Here is a 25,803-nt window from a genome sequence, read left to right as displayed (position 1 = left end):
TAATGGGTCATCCTGTGTCCTTGTTTCACCATTTTGTTATTCCCCTTCCCCTCCCTAAATTAGATAAATGTATATACAAGATGCAAGGTACCAAAATCAAATATAATGACAACAAAGATATACCATAGGAAGAAGAACATACAAAAAAGACAAAAAAATCACATAGTACATTTAAAACAACAACAACAAAGAAAAACCTCTTGTGACCATATCTTGGGGTTCATTTCACTTAGCATCATCTTATATGGTCATATGTATATAGCTTTTGAGCTTTTCTGCTCATTTGATAAGATCATCTTAGACATATACTAATTATTGCAAATAAGGGAAACCATGTGCTATTATTTCTGTTTGGGGATAACAGTTTAATGTTCCTAAGAGTCCTTTCAGTGGTTTCTTGGGAATACTAGCAATGAGAATTTGGTAAACTGATAAACTCCTTTTATATTTATGTTGGGATTTTCAGCAATTAATGTATTATTTCTATCATGTAAAAGCAGCTCATAATTTTAAAAAAGAATTAGCCTGTGGGAAGGAGATACTATATAATTTACAAAGTCATAAACGGCCATTCAACTACATGTGTTCAATTGCTTTTTTGCATTATTTGAGTGGCTGCCTTTTATTTCTGTCCACAAGTGTTGTCTCCTAGGCCATCTTCCTTACTTTTTATTTTGTGTAGGGGTCCCTAATATGTCTCCCTAGGGTAGACATGGTAGCACATGCCTGAGATCCCAGTATCTGGGAGGCAGGGGCATGAGATTGAGGCCAGCCTTGGCTATATAGTTTGGATTATATGATGAGATCCTGCATCAAAAAAGAGGCAAAATGTTGTCCCACTATCCCTTCCCATATACTGTCCTGTGGGTATCCTTGTTGCAATGGGTCATCCTGTGTCCTTGTTTCAGTGTTTTGTTATTCCCCATCCCCTCCACAGATTAGACAAATGTGCATACAAGATGCAGGGTACTAAAATCAAATACAATGAAAACAGGGGTTATACCATAGGGAAAAGAACATACAAAGAAAACAACAACAACAAAAATAAATAAAATCACATGGTACATTTAAAACAATAACAATAAAGACAGACCTCAGCAAGGGAAGGGTTAACAATGATCAACAAGTAATGGACTCATTGCCTTACTCATCTAATTGTAACCCTCTGTACAGCATCTTTACAATAAAATAAAAAAAGAGGTAAAACATAAACAAAGGCACATGTGATCTACTGAATAACATTTTTGTCTGATTACAAATATTGATTGATAGCTACAGTTGCAATGACTCGAGCCTGGGAAAGGAAACTCTTTCAGCCTTTGTTCTGAGAAATCTAACCCCAGGCCTTCAGTGTTCTGTCACTGTTGCACATCTCTCCAGCCCTGGGCAAAGGAAGCTTTTAACATTTAAATATCAGAGTTAGATTGAATTTTTAGATATTGTTACAGCCTACTTGGACAAAGTAGTTTCTACTGACAAAGATCAAACTTCTTTTGATCTTGTAATGCTTGTCAATGAACATTTTCTTCTTTTTGCTCAAGGCATTGGAGATCTAACAGCTTCTTCCCTTGCATCTTGTGCTAGGCAAAGTGTTCTACTACTAAGGACACCTTCAGCCCTCCAGTGAACTCTTGAGAGGTGTACTGCTTTCCTAATTTTATCTTAATTCCCTGGGGTAAGAATTAAAAACTTCATTAATGTATTTTGTTAATTTTCTGAATTCATCCTTATGATTGTTTAGCTTCCTAAAAAAGCCATATGAAGTATTTTAAAGGGACTAATAATGTAAAATGGAGAACACATCAGTGGAAACAAAACGTTTGGTATTAGTTTTGTTTTGTTTTGCTCAGTTCACTTAAAATATGGCCCTGTGAGTCATTAAATTCATAAACTATACAGCAGGTCACAGGCTGTAGTTTCTGTAATGTATTAGGGAGACAATTTCTTAACAACTTTGTTTCAAAGTAGGGCATTCAAATAAACTAGACTTCTTTATGTGATCCTGACAAGGTAATATTTCCTGAAGCATGTGGGTAGAAATTGGTAGACTGAAGGAAGCATTAAGTGTTCTCAGGAGAGAAGTTATTTAATGAAGTAAAATGGCTTTCACAAGTTTTAGCGACTTAAGGCCACTAAGAAGAGCCCTTGGGAAGTAATTTTAATGAAAAGGAGCCTAGATCTGCCTATTTTTAGAACAAGTATTTTGTAAAGAAAAAGTAATGCTAGTACATATAAATTACAAAAAAAAAGCATCCTTTCAGTGTAAGTGGTAAGTGCATAAATACAGTGAGTCAAGTGAGAAAGCCACAAACAGGAAACCAAGCCAAATTATGACAATATTAAGGGAAATAATTGTATCAATCAGGGTCTGAAAATACAATGTAAGAAAGTTTAAGAAGGAGGATTAGCTGGGTGCTGGTGGCTCACGCTTGTAATCCTAGCTACTCAGCAGGCTGAGATATAGGATCACAGTTCAAAGCCAGCCCAGGCAGGAAACTCCGTGAGACTCTTAGCTCCAATAAACTACTCAGAAAACGCTCGCCTTGAGCTGAAGAGCTGAGGGACAGCGTTCAGGCCCAGAGTTCAAGCCCCATGATTGATCAAAAAAAAAAAAAAAGAAGAAGGAGGATTAAGAAGCAAGACAATTTCATTCTTATAATGGTGTAGCAGCTTCCTAATTTATACTGCCTAATTTTAACAGCCTCCTTTCAATCTCTAAATATGGTTTAAAAAGATTTTAACATTTTGTGATCCAAATGTCATGGTATGCATTTTTATTTGGGGGGAGGGGTCCAGTCGTGGGCCTGAACTCTGGGCCTGGGCGCTGTCCCTCAGCTCTTCAGCTCAAGGCTAGCGTTCTACCACTTGAGCCACAGCGCCACTTGTGGCTTTTTTCTTTTTGCTTATGTGGTGCTGAGGAATCAAACCCAGGGCCTCATGCATGCAAGGCAAGCGCTCTACCACTGAGCCACCTTCCCAGCCCATGGTATGCGTTATTGATGGATAGATGTATCTTTCATACTTGAAGTCCATTCTAATGGTGAGAAGAAAATCCTTGACACTGAAAAGGTTTAACTTGCAGAAACACTCATATAAGGATAAAGGCAATTGGCCAAGAGAAAAGTCATTTGTCTGTGAAGCAGACAGAGTTGATTGTTAAAACAGTGCTTGTTTTTCACATCATTCCAACATACTAGTCAGTTTACCAACACAGGAAGTTGGTAAAGACAAAGCCGATTGATGGAACGCTAAATCGAAGAAGTAAGTTGGCTACAAATATGGTTGAAATTGATTTATTTCAATTGTCTAGGTGGTTGCACAGCATGTTTTCCTCAAACTTATAGAGAACAGATGGAAAAAGAAAGAAAATAGTTTATCTTTCAACAAGAGAATTGATGGCTCTGCTAAATTTAGACTCTGGCTTTAACTTGGGACATCTGGGAAAATACTCAAATCCGTTAATCATCTACTTTGTAACATCTACAAAGAAGCCCAAGGTCCAGAATAGCCCTCTAACATGAACTTATGAGGACAGATATTATCAGACTGATTTCATTTCCTTTAATAAAAGAGCTACAGAGGAGGGACAACAACATGTATTGTCTCATTCATTGTGAGGGGCTTGCTAGCAGGCTAGGAAGACTTGGTCTGGGTTTCAGTACTGTTCAGGAAAATGCACAAATAGGTTGAGGGTTGAGTGGGCCCCAAATGGATCAGTTCAGTGGTTGGGTATCAAGGTGAGCCTTTTGGGACACAGGAAGTGGTGCCTTTCAATGAAAAGTTTTGTGCTGTGTGAGATAGTCTGGCTTGTGACACTGTAATATAATTAATTTTGCTTTTTGAAAAGACTTACTGCTAGTCCATTTCAAAAGCTACCACACTAAATAATGTTGATAATTTCAATAATTTTTTTTTGGTCAGTCATGGGGCTTGACTCTGGTCCTGGGTGCTGTCCCTCAGCTCTTCAGCTGAAGGCCAGCTCTCTACCACTTGAGCCACAGTGCCACTTCCGGTTTTCTGGTGGTTAATTGGAGATAGGAATCTCACAGACTTTACTGCCCGGGCTGGCTTTGAACTGAGATCCCCAGCCTCCTGAGTAGCCAAGATAACAGTTATGAGCCACCAGTGTCCAGCTATTATTTCAGTAATTTTTTATTTACTAATATTCAATCTATGTAGGGGGCACTTCCATGTGGAAAGTTAGGTATAGCTGCTGTAAATGTCTTTATCACTTATCTTCAATGGGGAAATTAGTACTGTGTTGAATAAACTTGCATTTTACACTAAGTCAAGCAAGGTTACTAGTATTTTGCAAAAGGATTACAAATGGCCGAGAGAGAGAGAGAGAGAGAGAGAGAGAGAGAGAGCGCTTTCAACAAAAGGTCTAACACTGCTCCTGCACCCACTTCCAGGACAGCTGATCTGCTTTTATCTCTTTTACTTGTTTAGATTTCCTGGCAAGATACTGATAGAAGACCAGAGGTCTTCTATTTTAAAAACTATAGATAAATACAGATTAGTAAATCAGCCTTGTGCAGGTGGCTCACACCTGTAATCCTAGCTACCTTGAGATCTGAGTGTGAGGATTTGAAGTCAGCCTGTGCAGAAAAGTCCATGAGATTCTTATCTCTAATTAGCTAGCAAAAAGCTGGAAGTGGAGCTGTGGCTCAGGTGGTAGAGCACCAGCTTTTAGTGAAAAAGCTAAGGGACAGTGCCCAGGACCTGAGGTTAAGCCCCAGCACACACACACACACACACACAAACACACACACACACACACACATACACACACACACACACACAATCAGTGAATCAGAGAAATTATCTGGCCAACAAGGGATGAAGCCACAAGGATAAGTATTGAAATGCTGAGATTTGGTAGAGCCACTAAATAATACCTTCTTATTTCTCTACTCCACTTGAGAATAATGAAGAAATAAGACACAAGAACCAGCCAGAGTTCTTAGTAACTTTATTTCTGATAAAAGCTAGATCTGAAAATAAAGTCTAGTTGTGTCTTCACGAAAATCTTCCTAATAGTTTACATACTTACAGGCCTCCCTTGTCGATCAATTGTAGGGGCAGAAACTACATCTTAGGCATTGTATGGCAGAAACATACCAGACAGTTAAAAAGTGCTTTGGCAACAGGACTAGAGAGGGCATGCCAGCTTCCAGTTTCCAAACCAGCCAGACAGGTTACAAGGTAGGGATGTGGGTGCAGGTGATAGCTGGAAATATTCTAGGCTTTACTCTTCTGAGGAGAGGAATGAAAATTCTCTCCCATTGTATGATGATCTGATTGAGGAATAAGTAGCTAGCTAGTAGGCTGCTATACAGGGCCTGAGAGTAGAAGCCAGGTCATTGATAGCCTGAAGTCTCACGTTCTTCTTTTGGTGTGAATATGCAAATTTAAACCAAGTCTGAATTAACATATTCTAAAACAGGATTCCCCACCCCTGTAAGTCGGTTTTATTTAAAGTGTTATTACAAAGTGTAGAAGAATTATAGGGTACATAAATCCAATTTATATAAAAGATTGTTATGAGATATGGATTACAGGATATAAAACATGGAAGAGACCTTAGAAGTGTTTTTTTTTTTCCAGCCCTTTCATTTGTTCAATGAGGAAACAGAGATACTGAAAGGTTAAGTGACAATCTGGACCATTTGCCAAGTTAGTATGATAGCTAGGAATAGATCAGAATCTTTTAATTCAGCATTCACTGCCCTCCCCCTACCCAATTTTTCTGTATTTTATTGTTTATTATCTTCAAATAGTTATACATTGATGTTTCAGGGTAACATGTCCATTTCTGTGTATAAAAGAGCTTGATCAGAGTCACTCTTTTCATTATTCTTCTTCCCCCATTCTGTATTTATCTGTCATGAAAAGTAGCCTTAAATAAAATGAAATTTGGAAGCTCCATTAAACTTAAAAAGTTTTAAGCTAATCTAACAGGATATGTCCATAGATGAATATATGGGATAGGTGAATATAGGGTATATATGAAGAGAGTTTGGCATGTATGAGGCCGTGGGTTTGATTGAATCGTTAGTGCTAACAAAGGGCACATTAGCTCTCTGAATACATTTGTGAAAAATTTACTTCAGCAACAAATGGAGAGTATTAATGGGTACTTTCTCCTGCTCTTTCTGTTTATAATAGCATTTTGGGATGAAAATTTTATATTAATAAGATTCTTTTATTAACTGTCCCTCAGCTTTTTCACTCAAGGATAACATAGCTCCACTTCTCACTTTTTGGTGGTTAATTGGAGAAGAGTTTCACAGACTTTCCTTCCCAGGCTGGTTTTCAATTGTAATTCTCAGATCTCAGCCTCTTGAATGGCTAGGATTATAGGTGTGAGCCACTGGTGTTCATCGTAAAGTGATTCCCCAAATCTCATCCCAGCTTTTTAACAAATAGTCTACTCATTTTTCTTTATACTATGAACTCTTTCATGGCCCTTCAAATATAGCTATAGCCAAGATTGTAATTTTGTAGTAAGATTGCTAAATGAAGTGACACCAAATAAAAGATCAACTTTATAAAGTGGCCTGTAGTCACAAGTTACAAGTTTCCCCAAGCCACAAACCCTAACCAAAGGCATGACCCTTTCTTCACCCATCCTTCTAATTAGCTACTAAATTCTTAAAATTCCACCTCTTGAAATAATTCATTTTTTTATTGTGAAGAGACTGTACAGAGGAGTTACAGTTATATGAGTAAGGTAATGAATACATTTCCTATCGAGCGTTGTTACCTCCTCTATTTTTCTCCTACTATCCCACTATCCCTTCCCTCCCTACCTCCCCAATTCCTCCCCCTCTATGCCCCCCCCGCCAAAGTTGTAAAGTTCATTTTCAACATAGTGTCTTGAACACACAATGGGTCAACCTGTATCCTTATTTCAGCATTTTGTTATTTCTCTTCCCCTCCCCAAATTAGAAAAATGTATAAGGAAGATGCAAGACACCAGAATCACATACATTGATAACAGGGGTTATACCATGGGGGAAGAACATACAAAAGAAACAAAAAAAATCACATAGTACATTAAAAATCAACAGCGACAAAAAACCCTCTAGTGTCCCTATCTTGGGGTTCATTTCTATTAGCGTCATCTTACATGGTCATATGTACATAGCTTTTGACCTTTTCTGCTTGTCTGGTAAGATCATCCTAGACATATTGCATGACATAATTCTTGAATTTGCAGCCTCCTCTCCATCCTCACTGTCCTAGCTCAGGTTTTCATCACTTTTCTCATGAGGTATTGCGACAGTGTCCAAACCAGTTTCCCTGCCTCAAGTCAGAGCCTCCGCTCCACGCTGCAATCCAACTCCCAGGAGAATGATGTTGCACAAACGTGGATCGGATCACACCACTCCCCTAATTAAAACAAAACAAAACAAAACACCGAGGTATTCCCAGAACCAATAGATACAAGCCACATTACTGAGCATGGTGTACAAAGTACTTTCCAGTCAGAACCCCCATTACCTATTTAGCTATGCCTCTTGCCATATACCTAGAGCAATGATAATCCAATTAGTCAAGGTTCTCCAGTAAGTTTTATCCTTCTATGAACTCTGTTTTCTGGAATGGTACTTCATCCTTCCTATCAGGGAGGCATCATCTTCAAACTTTTTCAAATGCCCGTACTCTTGAATTACTTTTTTTTTCAGCCTCCATTTCTCATGATGCTTTGGGCACATGACATGGTAGTATGGGTAATGAACCAATATACGCCTTCATGAAGTTTACATCATTTAGCTTATCTCTGTATTATTTACTCTTACTTTCTGCTTCCAGCTGTACTGGCCTAGTTGGCACCCTACCTTCAGCCTTCAACATATCACTTATAGTCCTGAGGCTCAGGTGGTTGTCCATCTGCCATGTTGCCTGTCTTCACCCTTGTCAGTCCACTCCTCTGTGACCTACTGACAGCTGCCATCTTCTTCTTCTTCTTCTTCTTTTTTTTTTTTTTGGTTGGTCATGGGGGCTGAACTCTGGGCCTGGGCACTGTCCCTCAGCTCTTGAGCTCAAGGCTAGCGCTCTACCACTTCCAGCTTTTTCTGCTTATGTGGTGCTGAGGAATCAAACCCAGGGCCTCGTGTATACAAGGCATACACTGTACCACTGAGCCACCTTCCCAGCCCATGCCCCCTTCTTTTGACTTCTCTCCTTGAGATTTTGTGCAGCTTTGTTTTTATAGCCATCATTTAGCAGGCAGCACCATGTTTTGCTTCTTTCTGGTCTACAAACCAATCAGTCACAACATGTTGTCTATTGACCTCAAGTTTTTGGTTCTTTGCTGGGGATACCTAAAGGGTGCTGCTTCTTTGATGGTGCTTTTTGATTCTTTCCTTTTTCTTTTTCTTCTAGATTTGGGGCTTTCTTGAGGCTTGACGGTACCAGAAGGGTTGTTTCTATATAAGTAGTTTTATCCTTTTTACTTTCTTTTCATTTTCTTTTTTGGTCCACGACCTGAACCAGAACTCAGTAGCTGGCAAGCTACCAACTGAGCCATGCCTTCAGCGCCGCCCCCCTTTACTTTCATTTAAAGTGAAAATATATTACTAGGGAGAAAGAATGTAATGTATGTAAACTAGACACTCAATAGCCAATCATTTGTCTCCATGATAGTACATTTAACAAATAATTGGTCGTCACTTTCCCCCTTTCTCTATGCTTGTTGTCATTGACAAGCTAAGGTAACAGAAGTATTTTTGTAGTTTTGGTTGATGTGGACTGGAAAAACTGGACCTTGTGTGAAAAAGCCCTCTTGCTATAATGAACAAATGTGCCAGTTGCTTGACTTCGTTGATTGAGTCTGATCATTAAAACCAGCAGATCTTTCTGATACTGACTGTTTGCTTTGGTTGACTCCATCAGTCAAGGTCAGAATAGAATTAGGTTAAAGAATGATTGATTTTTGTCAGCTTGATGCTTAGTTTTCAGTGCTTGTTTGCACTTTACATACAGTCATTGTATAATCAGGAATTTCTTTGTAAATGTTTGGTTTTCAGGCTGGTTGGAAGGAAAACCACGCTACATTCATGAGCGAACTAAAAAATCTTCAGGCTTCTGGATTGACTACTCTTGGTCAGGCTCTAAGATCCTCATTTGATTTATTAAATCTCAATAGATTAATATCTGGAATAGACAATTATGGACAGGTAAAAAAAACTTTGAGTGAGTACAGATAATTTATTTTGGTGACGGGGCAAGAATTCAAAATTGGGTATGGTTACCAACATTTCAATTGCTTTTCACAGCCTCCTCCAAAAGGTTAATGTACCTTTTAAATTCAAACTCTAACACCCTGTCCCCCTTTTTGGTCTTTGTATTGTGGTTAGATTTAAAAAATGTTAACTTGCCTACCATCAGATCAGCCAGATATCTAAGAATGGGATAACTAAATTCTTAAGAAATGTAAAACAATGCAATTGGAGAGAAACATTAATCTGATGAAAAGCCTACAGAAAAAGAGGAAGGCAGACATCCCTTTGTTATGGATATTATTGTCTTTAACTGCTTTAAAATTCTACTCCCAATTTCCAGAGTCATCCACAGGGCTCAGAAATATCTTTAGTAGTTCCCAATCTGTGCCAGGATTGTGACTCATGTGAATGCATTTATGGATGTGGGTGATATTGCCATTCTTTTATTTTTTAATATTACCATTTGTGATTACTTGGAAAGCAAGAGGAGAAAGTTACTTTGAATGACCTAGTGTGAGTTCCTGAATTAGAGGAATTTCTCATTTTATACAAATGCTATCACTGAGGATTATTTTGATTCCTACACGTTTCAGTCTGAAATCTTTTTATTTAACCAGGAAACTTTTATCATTTATGTAAGAGATAATTGACAAGGCAATTGCAAAAGTTTAAGTATAATTGTATTACTGTATACAGCTCTAATACTTTTCAAATATATTTTAGGGGAGAAATCCATTTTTTTTAGAACCGTCTATTTTAATAACCATCACAGATGGAAACAAGTTAACAAGTACCACTAGCATTCAAGAAGAGGTGAGATTTCATTTTTTTAAAAAATATTTCTGTGGGAGGCATGCATTTCCAATTAACAATAAAGTTGGACAAACTTCTCATCTTGGTAATCTTTGAGAAATGGCTTAATTTTAGTTTCCTGAAAGAAAAGTTAGTCCTTTACTCTTTCTTCATTCTTATTGGGTTGTTATGATAAATCTTTTCAAATTTTGCCTTATCAGCTTCATCTTCCTTTGAATTCTCCTCTGCCTGGAAGTGAACTAACCAAAGAACCTTTTCGTTGGGATCAAAGGTTATTTGCCCTGGTGTTGCGTTTGCCTGGAGTGGCTTCTACCGAACCAGAGCAACTAGGGAGTGTACCAACTGATGAATCAGCCATCACACAAATGTGTGAAGTCACAGGCGGTATAATGATATTTTATGCTTCTGAAGGAAGAATATATGGCTGCAGAGTATAGTTCTGATTAGATACTGTATCTAGTCTTTATTTTACTTAGTATTCTACTTCTGTTTTTTTGTTTGTTTGTTTTTTCGGTCAGTCATGGCTCTTGAAATCTGGGCCTGGGTGCTGTCCCTCAGCTCTTTAGCTCGAGGCAAGCACTCTACCACTTGAGCCACAGAGCCACTTCCGGTTTTCTGGTGGTTTATTGGAGATAAGAGTCTCACAGACTTTCCTGCCAGGGCTGGCTTTGAACCACGATCCTCAGATCTCAACCTCCTGAGTAGCTAGGATTACAGGTGTGAGCCACTTGTAATATACTTCTGATTTTTAAGCTCATAAATGGTACTATATCCCTGTCAGTGTAGTTAGAATAATTCCACATTATATTTAGGATTTCCAATGCTGCTTGTATTATAAAATAGTGTTTGTTGATCCATATCTTTGTTTTTCTCTTTGGTATAGGTCGTTCCTACTGTGTTAGAACACAAAGAATGTTGAATCAATGTTTAGAATCTCTAGTCCAGAAAGTTCAGAGTGGTGTAGTTATTAATTTTGAAAAAACAGGACCAGATCCACTTCCTGTTGGCGAAGGTACAGTAGATAACAATTTTAGTCCTAAAATGTTACATGTGGAAGGATGATCTCAAATTTGGAAGACATTAAACAAGTAATAATAGAGAAAGTCTTTTTTCCCTCCATGTAACACATAGTTGCAAACACCTATACGAACAACTGATCACTGTCTATGTATATTTGTCAGAATTCTAACAGCTTTATTTTCATGTTGAATGTTCTTAAGGAAAGTCTTCCATTCCCTGGTCCATTTTGTGTATCCTGGTGCCAATATTGGGATTACACTGCATTGGTTCATCTCTATGTGCACAAAACGTTTACTGTGATGAGACATTGGAGTACTGATCTCTTTTGGGGCTTGTGAGCCCAAATATGCTAAACCATCTTTACAAAATCTGTATTAATTACCACCCCACAACAAAGATTGTGACTGCTTATTCAGGAACTTAATAATATATTGGTGTTTTGCTGGTTACTTTTTAACTGAGGAACCTTTTCTATCCAAATGAACTCTACAGAAAGTTTGACATCTAAAAATAAACAAAAACAGAACTATTTTTGCATAGGGGAAGTTAAACTATAGTAAATGCCTAGGTGTGGTCGGATTTTTGTTTGTGGTTTTATTTTCCCCTTTGGTCTGATGGCATATATATGTATATTTATATATTAGCATATATTAAATTGTCCATAGTAAGGGATTTCATCATGACATTTTCATACTTCTGTGTTTTTGAGTGGATGTTTATAACTAATCAAATGCAAATTAATTTTAAACAGGAGTCTAGGGAACTAAGTGGCACTGTAGTAATGCATTTCAAGATGCCAGACTTCCTTAGAACAAAGTTCTATGTTGCTGCTTCTCATTTCTGTTAGTATACACACACACACACACACACACACACACACACACACACAGAATACATTATGACCATGTTGCTTTGTCTGATATGATCTATATATTTTGGCTAATGTCCAAAGAGCTAAGTACACAGGGTAGAAAGTACACATTTCTGTTTAAACTAGCAGTTCCTATGATTCCTGACTTTTTTTTAGTTCCCGGGTCTTTGACAAATTCCTGGGGGGAAAAAAAAGATTCCTTTCTCTAGGAAAAACGATAAAGACAAGACATACAATTTTATGTATAATTTAAGGAGTTTCTTGGAATCCAAAATTAAGAATACCTGCTATCTACTACTTGGGAGATTGAGGTTGGGAGTATTGCAGTTCAAAGCCAGCCTTGGCAGAAAAATTCCTGAAACCCCTTCTTAAACCATAGGTGGGTACATTAGTAAGCTCCCCTCATTCCAAGCTATGTGGGAGGCCAAGATTGGGAGGATCACCGTTTCAGGCCATCCCTGGCAGAAAAGTCTATGAGACTTCATCTCCATGGAAGGAAGCTGGACAAGATGGCACACCTGTGATCCCCAGCAACTTCAGGAAGCCTAAAGTAGGCAGACTGTGGTCCAAAAGCATGGCCAGGCCTAAAGCAACACTCTAACCTAAAAACCAGCAACAAGCAGGGCTAGAGATACAGCTCAATGGTAAAATGCCAGGCTAGCAAATCTGAGACCCTGAGTTCAAATCCTAGTACTAACCTAAAAGAACACTTAATATAGAAGACTGAATCCTCACAGCATAATTTAAAAGAGTTATAAGAGTTATAAGAGGGTTGGGAAGGTGGCTCAGTGGCAGAGTGCTTGCCTTGCATGCATGAGGCCCTGGGTTCGATTCCTCAGCACCATGTAAGCAGAAAAAGCTGGAAGTGGCACTGTGGCTCAAGTGGTAGAGCGCTAGCCTTGAGCTGAAGCGCTGAAGAGCTGAGGGACAGCACCCAGGCACAGAGTTCAGGCCTCATAAGTGGCAAAAAAAAAAGTTATAAGAAGGGCTTGCTGGCAGTGAATGCCCAGTGCATAATTTTATGTTTCCTACTTAATGTGAACTGAGTACAATTGTAGTGGCACTTGGTGTCATGTAAATAGCTCAGATTTTATATCCAGCTCCAGTTCCCTCCCCCTCATCTAGTGTTCTTAACCTTTCAGATTCTGATGAAAACAAAGAACACTTTCCTAAGAAAAGTACACATCCCAGCCTTGTGAGCTCAACTGCAGAGTGATCTTCAAAATCTATTTTCTGTTTTTCCTAGATCCCAGTGAACCTCAGTAATTCTCTTGTTCTAAAGTAATTACTTGTTTAAAATAATGCTAAAATAAGTAAGAAAATGACCTGTAATTTAAGAAAAGTGACATTCAGATAATTGTTATTTCTTACAAATAAAATTTACACTAACAAATCATGGCACAAAGCAGTATCATTCTACTTTTTTTTAAAGTAAGGTAATTTAAATAATTAAAATGCATTCACAGTACATTATTGAGCATTATACAATGTCCATTTCCATGTAGTTTCATTGGTAGATAGGGAAGCTAGAAAGAGTTAGCTTATAATAACCTTAGTGCATTTGTTTTATGTTCCCCATCCCCGACTACAGAAATACATCATATCATTAGCATGCTTTTTACCTTCAAGTTAACTTGGATAGTTTTATTTTGTCTTGTGCTTATTGGCACTGTTGAGTAAAAAATACATTTTTAAGATTTAATTTGCACAGAAAGTATATACAAATGGAATTTATGATGTATTTTGTCAAATTCCAAAAGTGTAAAAACTATACCAAGGACAAAAAAATGATTTCATTTGCCTAATTTGGTAATTGAATTCTTGAGAGATGACTGTACTGTTTTGGTATGTTAAATTAATATGTCTCATAAAGTTGAAAACTAGTTTTACAATATTTTCCCACCTAACTCTGTATCCTCTTAGTAGGCTAAGGATGGTGGAGGTGTTAAATTAGAGGGGATGGATTAGGTAAAAGAGTCACTAGAGGGAACATTTAACAATCTGAGTACTGTCATTTCTTTTTGCCTGAACCACTTTTGTTTTGCACTTTGCATTTAGCTGAAAATTTGTCTAAGAAGATTAGCAGCTGTAAGAAGAAACTGATGCCTTTGTCTTTTGTTTTATTTTTAGATGGATTTGTGGATTCATCTAGGTCAGTCAATTCATTTACCCCTCAACTGTGGCATAGTTGTCATAAACTCATTTATGTGCGGCCTAACTCCAAAACTGGTGTTCCTGTTGGACATTGGCCAATTCCAGAATCTTTTTGGCCAGAACAGAATTTATCTTCACTAGTAAGTGTCATAAAATCCAGAAATCAGCATTGTTCTTGTTTTCATTTTGCTGATTATAGTGAACCTTTTTAGGTTTTTATGCTGCCCCGTAGGCAAGTTTACATATCTTTCCTACTGTACCTTTCATTTGCTACTGGAACTCTAGCTTGTGCCTTGAAGTAATGGAAGAAGACTTCCTTCATGTTAGGGCACTTTTTATTCTTTAAGTTGCTTTTACCACTTGGATGTTCATGCATAGGTATTTTCAGCACTGTCATAATCTGTGATTTGGTTTTCATTTCAGAATTCAGACTTGTTCTGTTTGTTTAAAAAGTACCAGCATTGATTTTCATGCTCAGGGAATTTGCTCCTAGTTAATACCTTGTATAGGTTCTAGAAACAGATTCAAAGTATCTCTCCTCCTATGGAGTCCTTAGACACCAATGGAATCTGGTGGACATATTTTTCATCTGTTTTAATCAATAATTTTCTGTTGCAGTTCAATTTTCAAATATAGTTAACTAAGAAATATTTAAAAAATAATCTCTCAGTAAAGACGGGTTTTTTTGGTCACTGCATATTTTGTCAGTCATGGCCCTTGAACTCAGGGCGTAACTTTTCTGCTCAAGGCTGGCACTCTGCCATTTTGTTCCACAGCGCCACTTCATGGTTACTGCTCCTAGTAACAGATGAATTGTTTATTCAGGAGCTGGTGAAGGCCTAATTAAACCCTTATGTGTGGGCTGGTGCAGGGGTTGGGGTCACAAACATATCACTGTTCCTCTAGTGTCACTTTTTTCTGTTAATCTATATTTTAATTTCTAAAAATTTCCACAGTAAACACCATTTTCTCCAGTGTTTTTAGCTTCTTGAAATTTTTTTTTCAGGAATGTCCTTAGAAATCTAGAATGTAAGAACCAAAGAGCCCTTCCAACCCTTTGTTGTGGGTGAGGGCATCCAGCTTGTTTGTAGATGAGGATGTTACTTTCTTCCTGGACTAGCTTAGAACCATGATTTTCTTGATCTCTGTCTCTCAAGTAGTTATACAGGTATGAAACCACCATACCTCATCCAAGTCCTTCTTTAAAAGCTTATAATAATGAAGTAAAAATAATATAAAATTAAAGTAAAACTGAAGCACGCAAGTGCATGTGCGTGCACACACACACACACACACACAACTCATTTGAGAGCTGATTTTCTCAACCCTCAGACATCATGTAAGTTTTGCTGGTGTTGTGCTTTAAGAGGTAGAGTTCCTATGTAGCACACTGTAAGCCCTGATTCTAAACCTAAATATCACTAAAAACAGTCTTGTAGGTTTTGAAATGACAAAGACAAATAGATGTGTTTTTCCTTTAATAAAGGAAGCAGAGAGAGATGGAATATAACTCAGTGGTAAGAATGCTTGCCTAGTATCTGCAAGGCCCTAATTTCCATCTCTAGCACTGGAAAAATGGATGCAAAGATATTTTGTGGTATTCATTATTCATATCCTAGATCTGTCATCTTTTGCTGACTGCCTTTCTCTGTTGCTTTCCAATCACAAAGCTAAAAATGCAATACAGTGGCTTTTCCATTAAACTATGGTGTCCCAGGCATACAAACCTTTGCCACCCCACCAAAGCATCCTTACCACCAGCTATTCAGGCCAAGCATGTGGGTATATGCAATGTCATAAAACTCTATCTAGGCCCTGGACTTATGACTGGCTTATTATCAGTCTGTGTCTTGCCCTTTTTATACCTTTACTTGTTTTCATCTTGCTTATTAGTGACTCAAGCTCTATTGTCACCACATTAGAAAGTTTCAAGAGTCTTCTTCCCCAGCAGTACCTGGATTATCTAGTTTTGTGATACATAGAAAAGAAGTGCAGGCAGTGCTTGGAAGTTGCAAAGACAATCTGAAATCTGGAGTTCATCATGTAGATCATCAACTTGATCATCATTCTATGACTTCAACATAGTCAGAGCAGTTCTTTTTTACTTCATTGAAATTCTAGTTACGAGTGTTGTAATTTACTGGTCCTCTTCTCAATGCTAAGTAGATGGTATAGATGAAATGTTAGCATTATGCTCACATTTGGTCCTTGGCTCCTCCCACACCTGGGCCCCTTCCCATTCCTGGAGTTCCCTCCATACAGCTGGCCCCTCCTTCTCTCCGCCCAGACCCACCTGAACTCCCATCTGCCTCACTTCCTATCCCCAGACCCTCCTGCTACCTGGATGGTGACGGAGGCCATGCGCCTGCCTCTGTGTGGTCCCCTGGGATGGATGTGTCTGATCTAAAGAACCTGAACTTACATCCCCCAAACAATCTCATGGATGCTTTCTAGAGATGCAGTAACTCAAAGCACTAGTCTATACCTTAGTGATGATTTGGCAATGTATAGAAGGACTGAAGGAACTGTCAGAATGTAAGTTTGCTTGATAATCATACTTTTCCTCTCTTTTCTTTTTTTTTCTTAGCCTCCACGAACCTCTCATCCAATTGTGAGGTTCTCCTGTGTGGATTGTGAGCCACTTGTAATAGACAAATTGCCCTTCGACAAATATGAACTTGAACCTTCTCCCTTAACTCAGTACATTCTGGAAAGAAAGTCTCCCCATACCTGTTGGCAGGTACTTATCCTTCCCTATTTATTAACCAAATGTTTGTAATTACTTAGGATATGGGAATTGTTTTTAAGAAGTCTCAAAGGTTAATCTACAAAGATAGACCATGTCTTTTTCTTATAAATGCTATCAAATAAGCAATAAGTAATTTTATATTTATATGAATAATTAACTTACTATACATTGCCTTAGAGGATTTATAAGGACTACCTAAAACTTATCCATGGACCACAGGTTAAGAATCCTTAACCAGTGCCAGGTGCTGGTAGCTCATGCCTGTAATTCTAGCTACTGAGGAGGCTGAGATCTGAGGATCATGTTTCAAACCCAGACAGGACTTGAAAGTCTGTGAGACTCTTATCTCCAATTAACCACCAGTAAAACCGAAACTCGAGCTGTGGCTCAGAGTGGTAGAGCACTAGCCTTGAGTGAAAGAACTCAGGGACAGCACCCAGGCCGGGTTCAAGCCTCATGACCAACAAAAGCAAACAGACAAACACCAATCCTTAACCAAAGGATATAATTTTATTTAGATACAGCTTCTGCAGATGAAGAAGGTTCTCAGGAGTTACTTTAAACTTGACCGATTGGAAGTTGAAGATAGCTTGGGCAAGGAACTATAAGCCCTCAAACTAACTTCTGTATTAGTGTAGTGCAATAAAAATGTTCTTTCTATAGTATGAACTATGCTGATACATGTAGTTTGATTTTACCTGGAGGAGGCAGATGCAGAGATGTCATAAGATTCAGCTAAGAGGACTTGTTGATTGGCTAATAGAGTCATATGTGGAGTTTGATTTATAAACATCCAGACATGGCAGTCAAAGCCTTTTTTATTTGGATACAATAGAAAAAATGTTTATTCTATTTCTAATCTCCAAGACCAAATAGCAGTTAGTAATTGTTAGGTTCTAATAATACAAGGAAGACTTTTATAATTAGCCATCCTAAAATTGACAGATTATTGTTATTAGCTGTTTGGAATATACCTTAATTGTTCAAGTATGCTAAAGGAAAAAGACCCATGGATTAGTTCAAACAACAGAGTGCCTACTTTAGCAAGCCCAAGGCTCTGAGTTCAAAACCAGATACCACTAGAGAAGACTGAAAAGGTAACTCAAAATCTAGTAGAGTCATATTTTATAGAGTAATATATTACATAGAAAATTTCATTCTTAATAATAACTAAATATAAAAAGAATTTTGTGATATTGATGAGACCAAGAACTAGCAAATTAAAACGAAAATCATTAAACACTGAGTTCAACTTTTATTTTAAGTAGTCCTGCCAGAGGACTTTGAAAAAATAAAAATCTATGTCTCCAAAAATATACTGGTGTTCTAATTTGGACCAACGAGTGTCAATATGGAAAACAAAGAAAACATGGTGACTGGTGAACTCCAGCAGAGTAGATCAGTGTAGCACTGAGTATATTATATGTATGTGTGAGGGGTAGGGTTATGTGTGTACACCCCCATATATACATATATACTATGTTTTCAAACACATGTATATTCACACACATGCATTCACATATATAAATTCAGGAATGGCAATAGGACTAAGAAAATACTCTTTGCTATACCAACATGCACTACAAAAAAAACTCTTCCAAATGGAACTAAAGCATCTACTTGCTACTTCAGAATAGTTTGTTGGAATCTGGGCACAGGTAGTTTATGCCTGTAATCCTAGCTACTCATAGGAGACTGAAATCTGAGGATCATTGTTCAAAGACAGCTGAAGTAGAAAAGTCCCTGTGAGACTCTTATCTTCAATTAACCACTCAAAAATCAGAAGTAGAGCTGTGGCTCAAAGTGGTAGATCTGTAGCCTTGAGCAAAAGAGCTCAGAGACTGTGACCAGGCCCTTAGTTCAGGCCTCACACCTGGAAAAAATGAATAGTTTGTTGGCATAGAGGTATGGGTCAAGTGGTAGAGAACCTGCCTACCAAGCATGAAGTCCTGAATTGAAACCCTAATACTGCAAAAAAATTAAATAATTTGCTATAGTTTTTGACATATACATTGTTCAGTAAATATTTATTTAGTGGAAAATTAATGAACGGGAAGGAGAATGGGAAAACAAGGGGAAATCTAGTGAGACATAAGTACATATGATGCCTGATGACATAATCTGTTAAATGGTCTTTGCTGCTGTAATTATGTGCTGTTTTCCTAAGTTTATGCTGAGCCCTTCTTCTTCTTCTTCTTCTTCCTCTTTTTTGGTGGGTGGTGGAGCTTGAACTCAGGCCTGGGCATTGTGCCTGAGCTCTTTGGCTCAAAGCTAGCACTCTACCACTTTTAGCTACACTGCCACTTCTGGTTTTCTGGTAGTTCATTGAAGATAAGGGTCTCACAAATGTTACTGCCTAGGCTGGCTTTATACTGTGATCCTTAGATCTCAAACTCTTGAGTAGCTACGATTACAGGCATGAGCCACCCCTTGTTCCTTTGAGAAGCTAATTTGTTTTAATGGTTGGTATCATTTAATGGTATTATAAACTTATTTTCCACTGTGCTAACCAATTACATATTTTAGTACTGTTGATGTTACCTGTGGTTTATGCAATTTCTTTTTTAATATGGAAAAATTAAAATGTAAGCAAATCATACTTATATTTACCACTGTTCTTATTTTTTTAATTACAATTAAATTGTGCCAAAAACGTTACTATAGAAGGATAGTGTGATTCTGATTTCACATAAAATCATTTCTGTATCTACATGTTACTTCCTGGCTTTCTAGGTATTTGTGGCTAGTAGTGGAAAATATAATGAACTTGGATATCCATTTGGTTATTTAAAAGCCAGTACAACTTTACCTTGTGTAAACCTTTTTGTGATGCCTTACAACTACCCAGTGTTACTTCCTCTTTTAGGTAAGTAAAATGTGTGCCACTTAATTATAACAAAAACAAAAAGCAAATAATGGATTTAGCAGTTCAAACATAATCTAAAGATATTTGATAGTAGAATACATAAAAGTATAACAACTGATTAGGAACTATACAATTTACCTATTTTTGTACTTTATTGTTTGTACATCAAACAAAGGACACACTTAACCTCTGGTGTGTGATTCTTCTCTTGTTCTTGTACTTGGCTTTTTCTTAGATCAATTTGGGTCCTCCTTATAGAGGTTTGGTGCAGTTAACTTTCTAGTAATTTAATGCCTTCCCTCAGGAATTAGAACTTTATGGGAGTGTTGCCCTTTGTCCCTAGAATTTTAAAATGCTCTTAAGACATCAGGTTTACATATATATATATATATATAATATACATATTTTAATTGTGAAAATACCATACAGAGGGGTTACAATTACATGGACAAGGTAATGAGTACATTTCTTATCAAGCATTGTTGCCTCCTCCTTTGTTTCCCCTTCCCATCCCTTCCTATCTCCCCTCCACACTCCTCCAACCCCCTCCACCTCCCCACCCCTGGCCAAAGTTGTATAGTTCATTTTTCAACATAATGACTTGTACATCTCATTGTTGCAATAGGTCCACCTGTATCCCTATTTAAATGATTTGTTTTTTCCCTTCCCTTCCACAAATTATAACAACATCAAAAACAGTGAAAGCAGGGGTTATACCGTGGGGGAGGGACAAACAAAGCAACAAAGAAATCATCTTATAAATATGTTAGAAACAATAACAAGAAAGAAAAAACATTTGAATACTTATCTTGGGGTACATTTCACCTAACATCAACTTATCTGACCTTTTCTGCTTGTTTAAGACCTATACTAGTTATTGCAAATAAGGGAAACCATGGGACCTATGTTTCTTTGGGCCTGGCTTACTTCACTTAATATAATTTTTTCCAGCCTTTCCATTTCCTAACAAATGGGCAATGTCATTCTTTCTGATAGAGGCATAGAATTCCATTGTTTATATATACCACATTTTCTTGATCCATTCATCTACTGAGGGGGCATCTGGGTTGGTTCCATATCTTAGCTATGTTATATAATGCTACAATAAACATAGTTGTGCTGGTAGCTTTAGTGTAGTCTTGGTTGTGGAACATTTGGGTAAATACTCCAAAGTGAGATTGCTTCTGTAATTGTGTGCCATTTTCCTAAGTTTATGCTGAGCCCTTCTTCTTCTTCCTTCTTCCTCCTCTTTTTTGGTGGGTGGTGGGGCTTGAACTCAAGGCCTGGGCATTGTGCCTGAACTCTTTGGCTCAAAGCTAGTACTCTACCACTTTTAGCTACACTGCCACTTCTAGTTTTCTGGTAGTTCATTGAAGATAAGGGTCTCACAAATGTTACTACCTAGGCTGTATGTGGAGTCTTTTGAAGAAGCTCCATACTACTTTCCAAAGTGGTTGAACAAGTTTACACTCCCACCAACAATGCAGTAAGGTTCCCTTCTGTCCACATCCCCTCCAGCATTTGTTGTTATTAGAGTTCTTGATTATAGCCATTCTAACTGGGGTGAGGTGGTATCTCAATGATGTTTTGATTTGCATTTCTTTTATGGCTAGAGAGGTTGAGCATTTCTTCATGTGTCTATTGGCCATCCTTTCCTCTTCAGAGAAGTTTCTCTTTAAGTCTTTAGCCCACTTATTTATTGGGCAGTTGTTTCTTTGAGGATTTGTTGTTGGAAGATTTAATTTTTTGAGTTCCAGGTATATTTTAGATATGAGACCCTTGTCCATTGTATGGCTAGTGAAGGTCTTCTCCCAATCCATGGGCTTTCTATTGATCTTGCTAGCTATGTCCTTTGCCATGCAGAAGCTCTGCAATTTCATGCAATCCCATTTGTCCAACCTTTCTAGAGGCCGAAATTTTCTTAATAGAGACCCAGAAACACATTTCTATATTTTTATCATATCAAGATTATTATATAAATAGAATCAGTATGTAACCATTTAAGACTTGCTTTTTTTGCCCAGAATAATTTTCTAGAAAGTCATCCAGGATGTTGCTTTTCAAAATATTTCAGCTTTATCGGGTGCCAGTGGCTCATGTCTGTCATCCTAACTACTCAGAAGGGTGAGATCTGAGGATTATGGTTCAAAACCAGCCTTCAGCAAAAGAGCTCAGGGACAGCACCCAGGTCCCATGTTTAAGCCCCTGAGCAGCAACAACAAAAATTCAGCCTTTTTGACCAAACTGACTTGAATTGTGATCATCTATCCTACTTACACTTTCAGAATAGCTGGGATCACAGGCACACAGTAATTTATCTAGCTTGTGTGTGTGTGTGTGTGTGTGTGTGTGTGTGTTTCTTTCCTGTACAAGGGCTTGAATTTAAGGTCTCACATTTGCTAGGTAGGTGCTCTACTGCATGAGCCACATATCTAATCCTTTTTTCTCTGGTTAGTTTATGCCCAGTCTGGCCTAAACTGTGATCTTTCTACTTAGACTTCCGACTGTCATGACAGGGACATGCCACCATGTTTAGCCTTTTCTGTTGAGATAGGGATCTTGCGAACCTTTTTGCTAGAACTGGCTTGGAACCACAGTATCTGCCAGTTTCCTGTGTAGCTGGGATGACAGGCATGTGCTACCATGCCCAACTATTGGTTGAGATGGAGTCTCATAAAGTTTTTTTTTTCCTGGCTGGCCTCAAACCATGATTATACCAACTTCTGCCTCCCATGAAGTAAGGATTATTGGCATGTGCCACCATGCCTGCCTCAGGTCATGTTTTTTGAGAGTTAAAAACATCATGAATAAGTGTTGAAATTCATCAAATACTTTTATCTGCACCAGTCAATATAACCACATGATTTTTATTTCTTACCCTGTTGATATATTGCTTACCTAGATTAGTTTCTCAGGTATTAGACGAGTTTTGTATCCTTGAAATAAACCTCACAGGATCCTGATATATAAAGCTTTGATAACTTTGTTAGCTTTATTTGGTAATATTTGGTTAAATATGTTATTTCATGAAATATATTAGTCTATGGTTTTTAAATTGTTTTCCCTCTGCATCAGAGTAATAAAATTATCCTTCAGTACCCACAAGGATTTGCTTCCAGCAATCCCCATACTAAAATCTATGCATGCTTATTAATATGAAATAATATATCATTTGCATATAATCTATACAGTTTTCTTATTCATAATATTTTTATTTTTGTTTGTCTTTTTGTGCTGGTCCTAGGTCTTGAACTCAGGGCCAGAACACTGTCCAGATATGAATCTGACCAACTTTCCTGCCTTGAGTGGCTTTGAACCATGATCCTCAGATCTCAGCCTCCTGAGAAACTAGGATTACAGGCATGTGCCACTGTAGCCTGACAACCTTACTTAAGTAAGGTTACTTACTTACTTGTTTATGCTGGTCCTGGGGCTTGAATTCAGGGTCGGAGCACTGTCCCTGAGCTTTTGTTTTCAAGGCTAGTGCTCTGCTACTTCATCCACAGCTCCACTTCTGGCATGTTCTGCTGATTAACTGGAGATAAGAGTCTCATGGACTTTCTTGCCCAGGCTAGCTTCAAACTGCAATCCTCAGATCTCAGCTTCCTGAGTAACTAGGATTACAGGCATGCGCCACTATTGCCTGGCTCTTAGTTTTACTTTTAATGTGTTTTAAACTAATACATAAAATTACACATATATATTTACACACATATACACATCTACATATATACAGCTGCTTTATATATATATATATATATATATACATAGACATGGGGTATTGTGATATTACCATTCATATACATGTATTCTAATGTTTAAATCAGGACACTTACATCCATCTCCTTGAACATTGGTTATTTATTTATAGTAAAACCATTCAAAATATGCTCATTTTTCTAAGTACATAATACATTGTATTTATTCTCGTTATGGTATAGTGTAATAGCATACCAGAATTTCTTAATCCTCTTTGTCTATAACTTAGTACTTATTTAATAACCTTCCCACATTGCTCCCTCCCTTTTATCTTCCCTAGTTTCTGATAACCATCATTCTTCATCTCAACTTCTATGAAGTCAACTTTTGTAGAGTTCACTTATGAATGAGACCATTCAGTGCTTGGCTTACTGTGCCTCTGGCTTATTTTACTTAACATCATACACTTTAGTTTCTCTATCCATTCATCAGTTGATGGGACACTGCTTGTTTCCATGTTTTGGCTATTATGGGAGTGAAGATGTCTTTTTGACATACTGCCTTGCACTCTTGCCCTGTTATTTTGCTCATAGCTTGCATACCACAACTTCAACCATGTCTCCACTTTCAAGCTTTTACTGGTTAACTGGAGATGAGTCTCTCAGATTTGTGTGCCTACATTGGCTTTGAACCACCATCTTCCATATGTCAGCATCCTGAGCAGCTAAGGTTATTAGCATGAGCCTCTAGCATCCAACTTTAGTTAAGTTTCTCTTATTATGAGTCAGAAAGTTCATAGTAAAAATCACTGCACTTGACATAGAAATATTAAGAGTATTATTAACTGGTTACAAATGCATTTATATCTAAAAGCGTTTTCAGTATTTACATTTGACAGTTTCCAAAAATCCACATAGGCACAGCTGTAGAATGATACTTCCCCAGAATCTCATTTCTTCTCAAGATTCAAATGGTCTATAAAGGATCTGTATGCTGCAATGAACTGAAGATCTCTTCACATCTCTTTTGTTTTCATCCTTAGAAGAAAAAAAAATCTAAAGAACCAAGAACTTACATTCTATGACTCTGTAATTCATCTAATTGTATTCCAATAGACGGAATAATTTATTATTGAAGTAAAAGAAGGAAAATACGTCGTTGCTTTGCTTAACTAATTCAAAATCAAAGAATAGCACTATTTATAGAGAACTTATATATGGCTTCATCTCTGGAAGTAAATATTAATTTGTAAAACTTTAAGAAACCGAGGGTTGCCCGGTGCCAGTGGCTCATGCCTGTAATCCTAGCTTCTTAGGAGGCTGAGATCTGAGGATCATGGTTCAAAGCCAGCCCTGGCAGGAAAGTCCAATAAACCACCAGAAAACCGGAAGTGGCGCTGTAGCTCAAGTGGTAGAGGCTAGCCTTGAGCTGAAGAGCTGAGGGACAGGGCTCAGGCCCAGAGTTCAAGCCCCACGACCAACAAAAAAAGAAAGAAAAGAAAAGAAACAGAGGGTGAATTTATACTGTCTTTGGTATTTATAGTATTATGGCAGAACTCTGATGATGGCTGGGGATAACAATTTTGAATTATAAATATTTTCTTACACTTGGAAGAGCATAAGATGAACCAAATGAGTTCTTTGGAAAATTTTCATGCAGGAAAGTTAATGTATTTATATAACTAAAAATGTTTCTGGAACAGATGTGGGGCTTGAACTCGGGGTTTGGGCACTGTCCTTGAGCATTTTCACTCATGGCTACTGCTCTACCCCTGAGCCACAGCTCCACTTCCTATTTAATGTATTTAGATTGCTAAATTAATTAAATTTTAAATGCAAAAAGATAGAAAATGGCCTTCCTATTTAAGCTAAATATCTTCAAGTATATTGATGAAACCTGGTATTTGAAGAAACATGTTTATCTATACAGAATTTTAAACTTCAGCCTACCATCTCTACATGCTTTTACTGTTACCCAATACCTAATAACTTATGTTTGAGTTATGCAAAATCTAGCTCAAATTGCTCAAACACAAAATCAAAGAAATGAAATAGGCAGGAATTTTGGCTAAACAAAGTATGAGCAAATTAAGGAGAATCCAAATGTAATTAGAGCATGCCCTTCATTGCCTAGAAATTAGAGACTTAGCTTTTTTTAAAAAAAATTCATACACTTTATAATGTCCCTTTGCCCTAACCTTTCAGCAGAAATGATAACTGTCCCTAGATTTAAATGTAAGAAATGTTGCAGTATCAGTGACTATTGGTGTCTCTTCTGATGAAAAGTACTACAGTGTCATTGCTAATGTGTCATAGATCAGGAAAATATTTCAAGTAGATCACAATCAGCATTTTATTTTATTGTTGGGTTTTATGTAGCTTTGCAGATGGAAGAATATGTA

The 25,803-nt window shown here is 37.6% G+C and overlaps 1 protein-coding gene across 5 annotated transcripts in view; it reads left to right on the top strand.

The window, feature by feature from the left end:
• Window positions 1–25,803, top strand: part of Sage1 (sarcoma antigen 1) — a 53,742-nt gene that overhangs the window by 12,590 nt on the left and 15,349 nt on the right. For 4 of the 5 annotated variants that reach the window (XM_013018150.1, XM_013018149.1, XM_013018152.1 and 1 more), the window contains 7 exons: window positions 9,036–9,185; window positions 9,954–10,043; window positions 10,244–10,427; window positions 10,927–11,055; window positions 14,065–14,228; window positions 16,676–16,828; window positions 19,571–19,703. In XM_013018150.1, coding sequence (XP_012873604.1) covers window positions 9,036–9,185; window positions 9,954–10,043; window positions 10,244–10,427; window positions 10,927–11,055; window positions 14,065–14,228; window positions 16,676–16,828; window positions 19,571–19,703 — 1,003 coding nt within the window. Of the gene's footprint in view, window positions 1–9,035; window positions 9,186–9,953; window positions 10,044–10,243; window positions 10,428–10,926; window positions 11,056–14,064; window positions 14,229–16,675; window positions 16,829–19,570; window positions 19,704–25,803 lie in introns of those variants that run through there. The other variant, XM_013018153.1, reaches the window with a different exon arrangement.

The sequence above is a fragment of the Dipodomys ordii genome, unplaced genomic scaffold (genome assembly GCF_000151885.1).
Source record: "Dipodomys ordii isolate 6190 unplaced genomic scaffold, Dord_2.0 Scaffold38, whole genome shotgun sequence".
NCBI classification, from domain to species: Eukaryota; Metazoa; Chordata; class Mammalia; order Rodentia; family Heteromyidae; genus Dipodomys; species Dipodomys ordii.
This window is presented reverse-complemented; position numbering and strand designations above follow the sequence as displayed.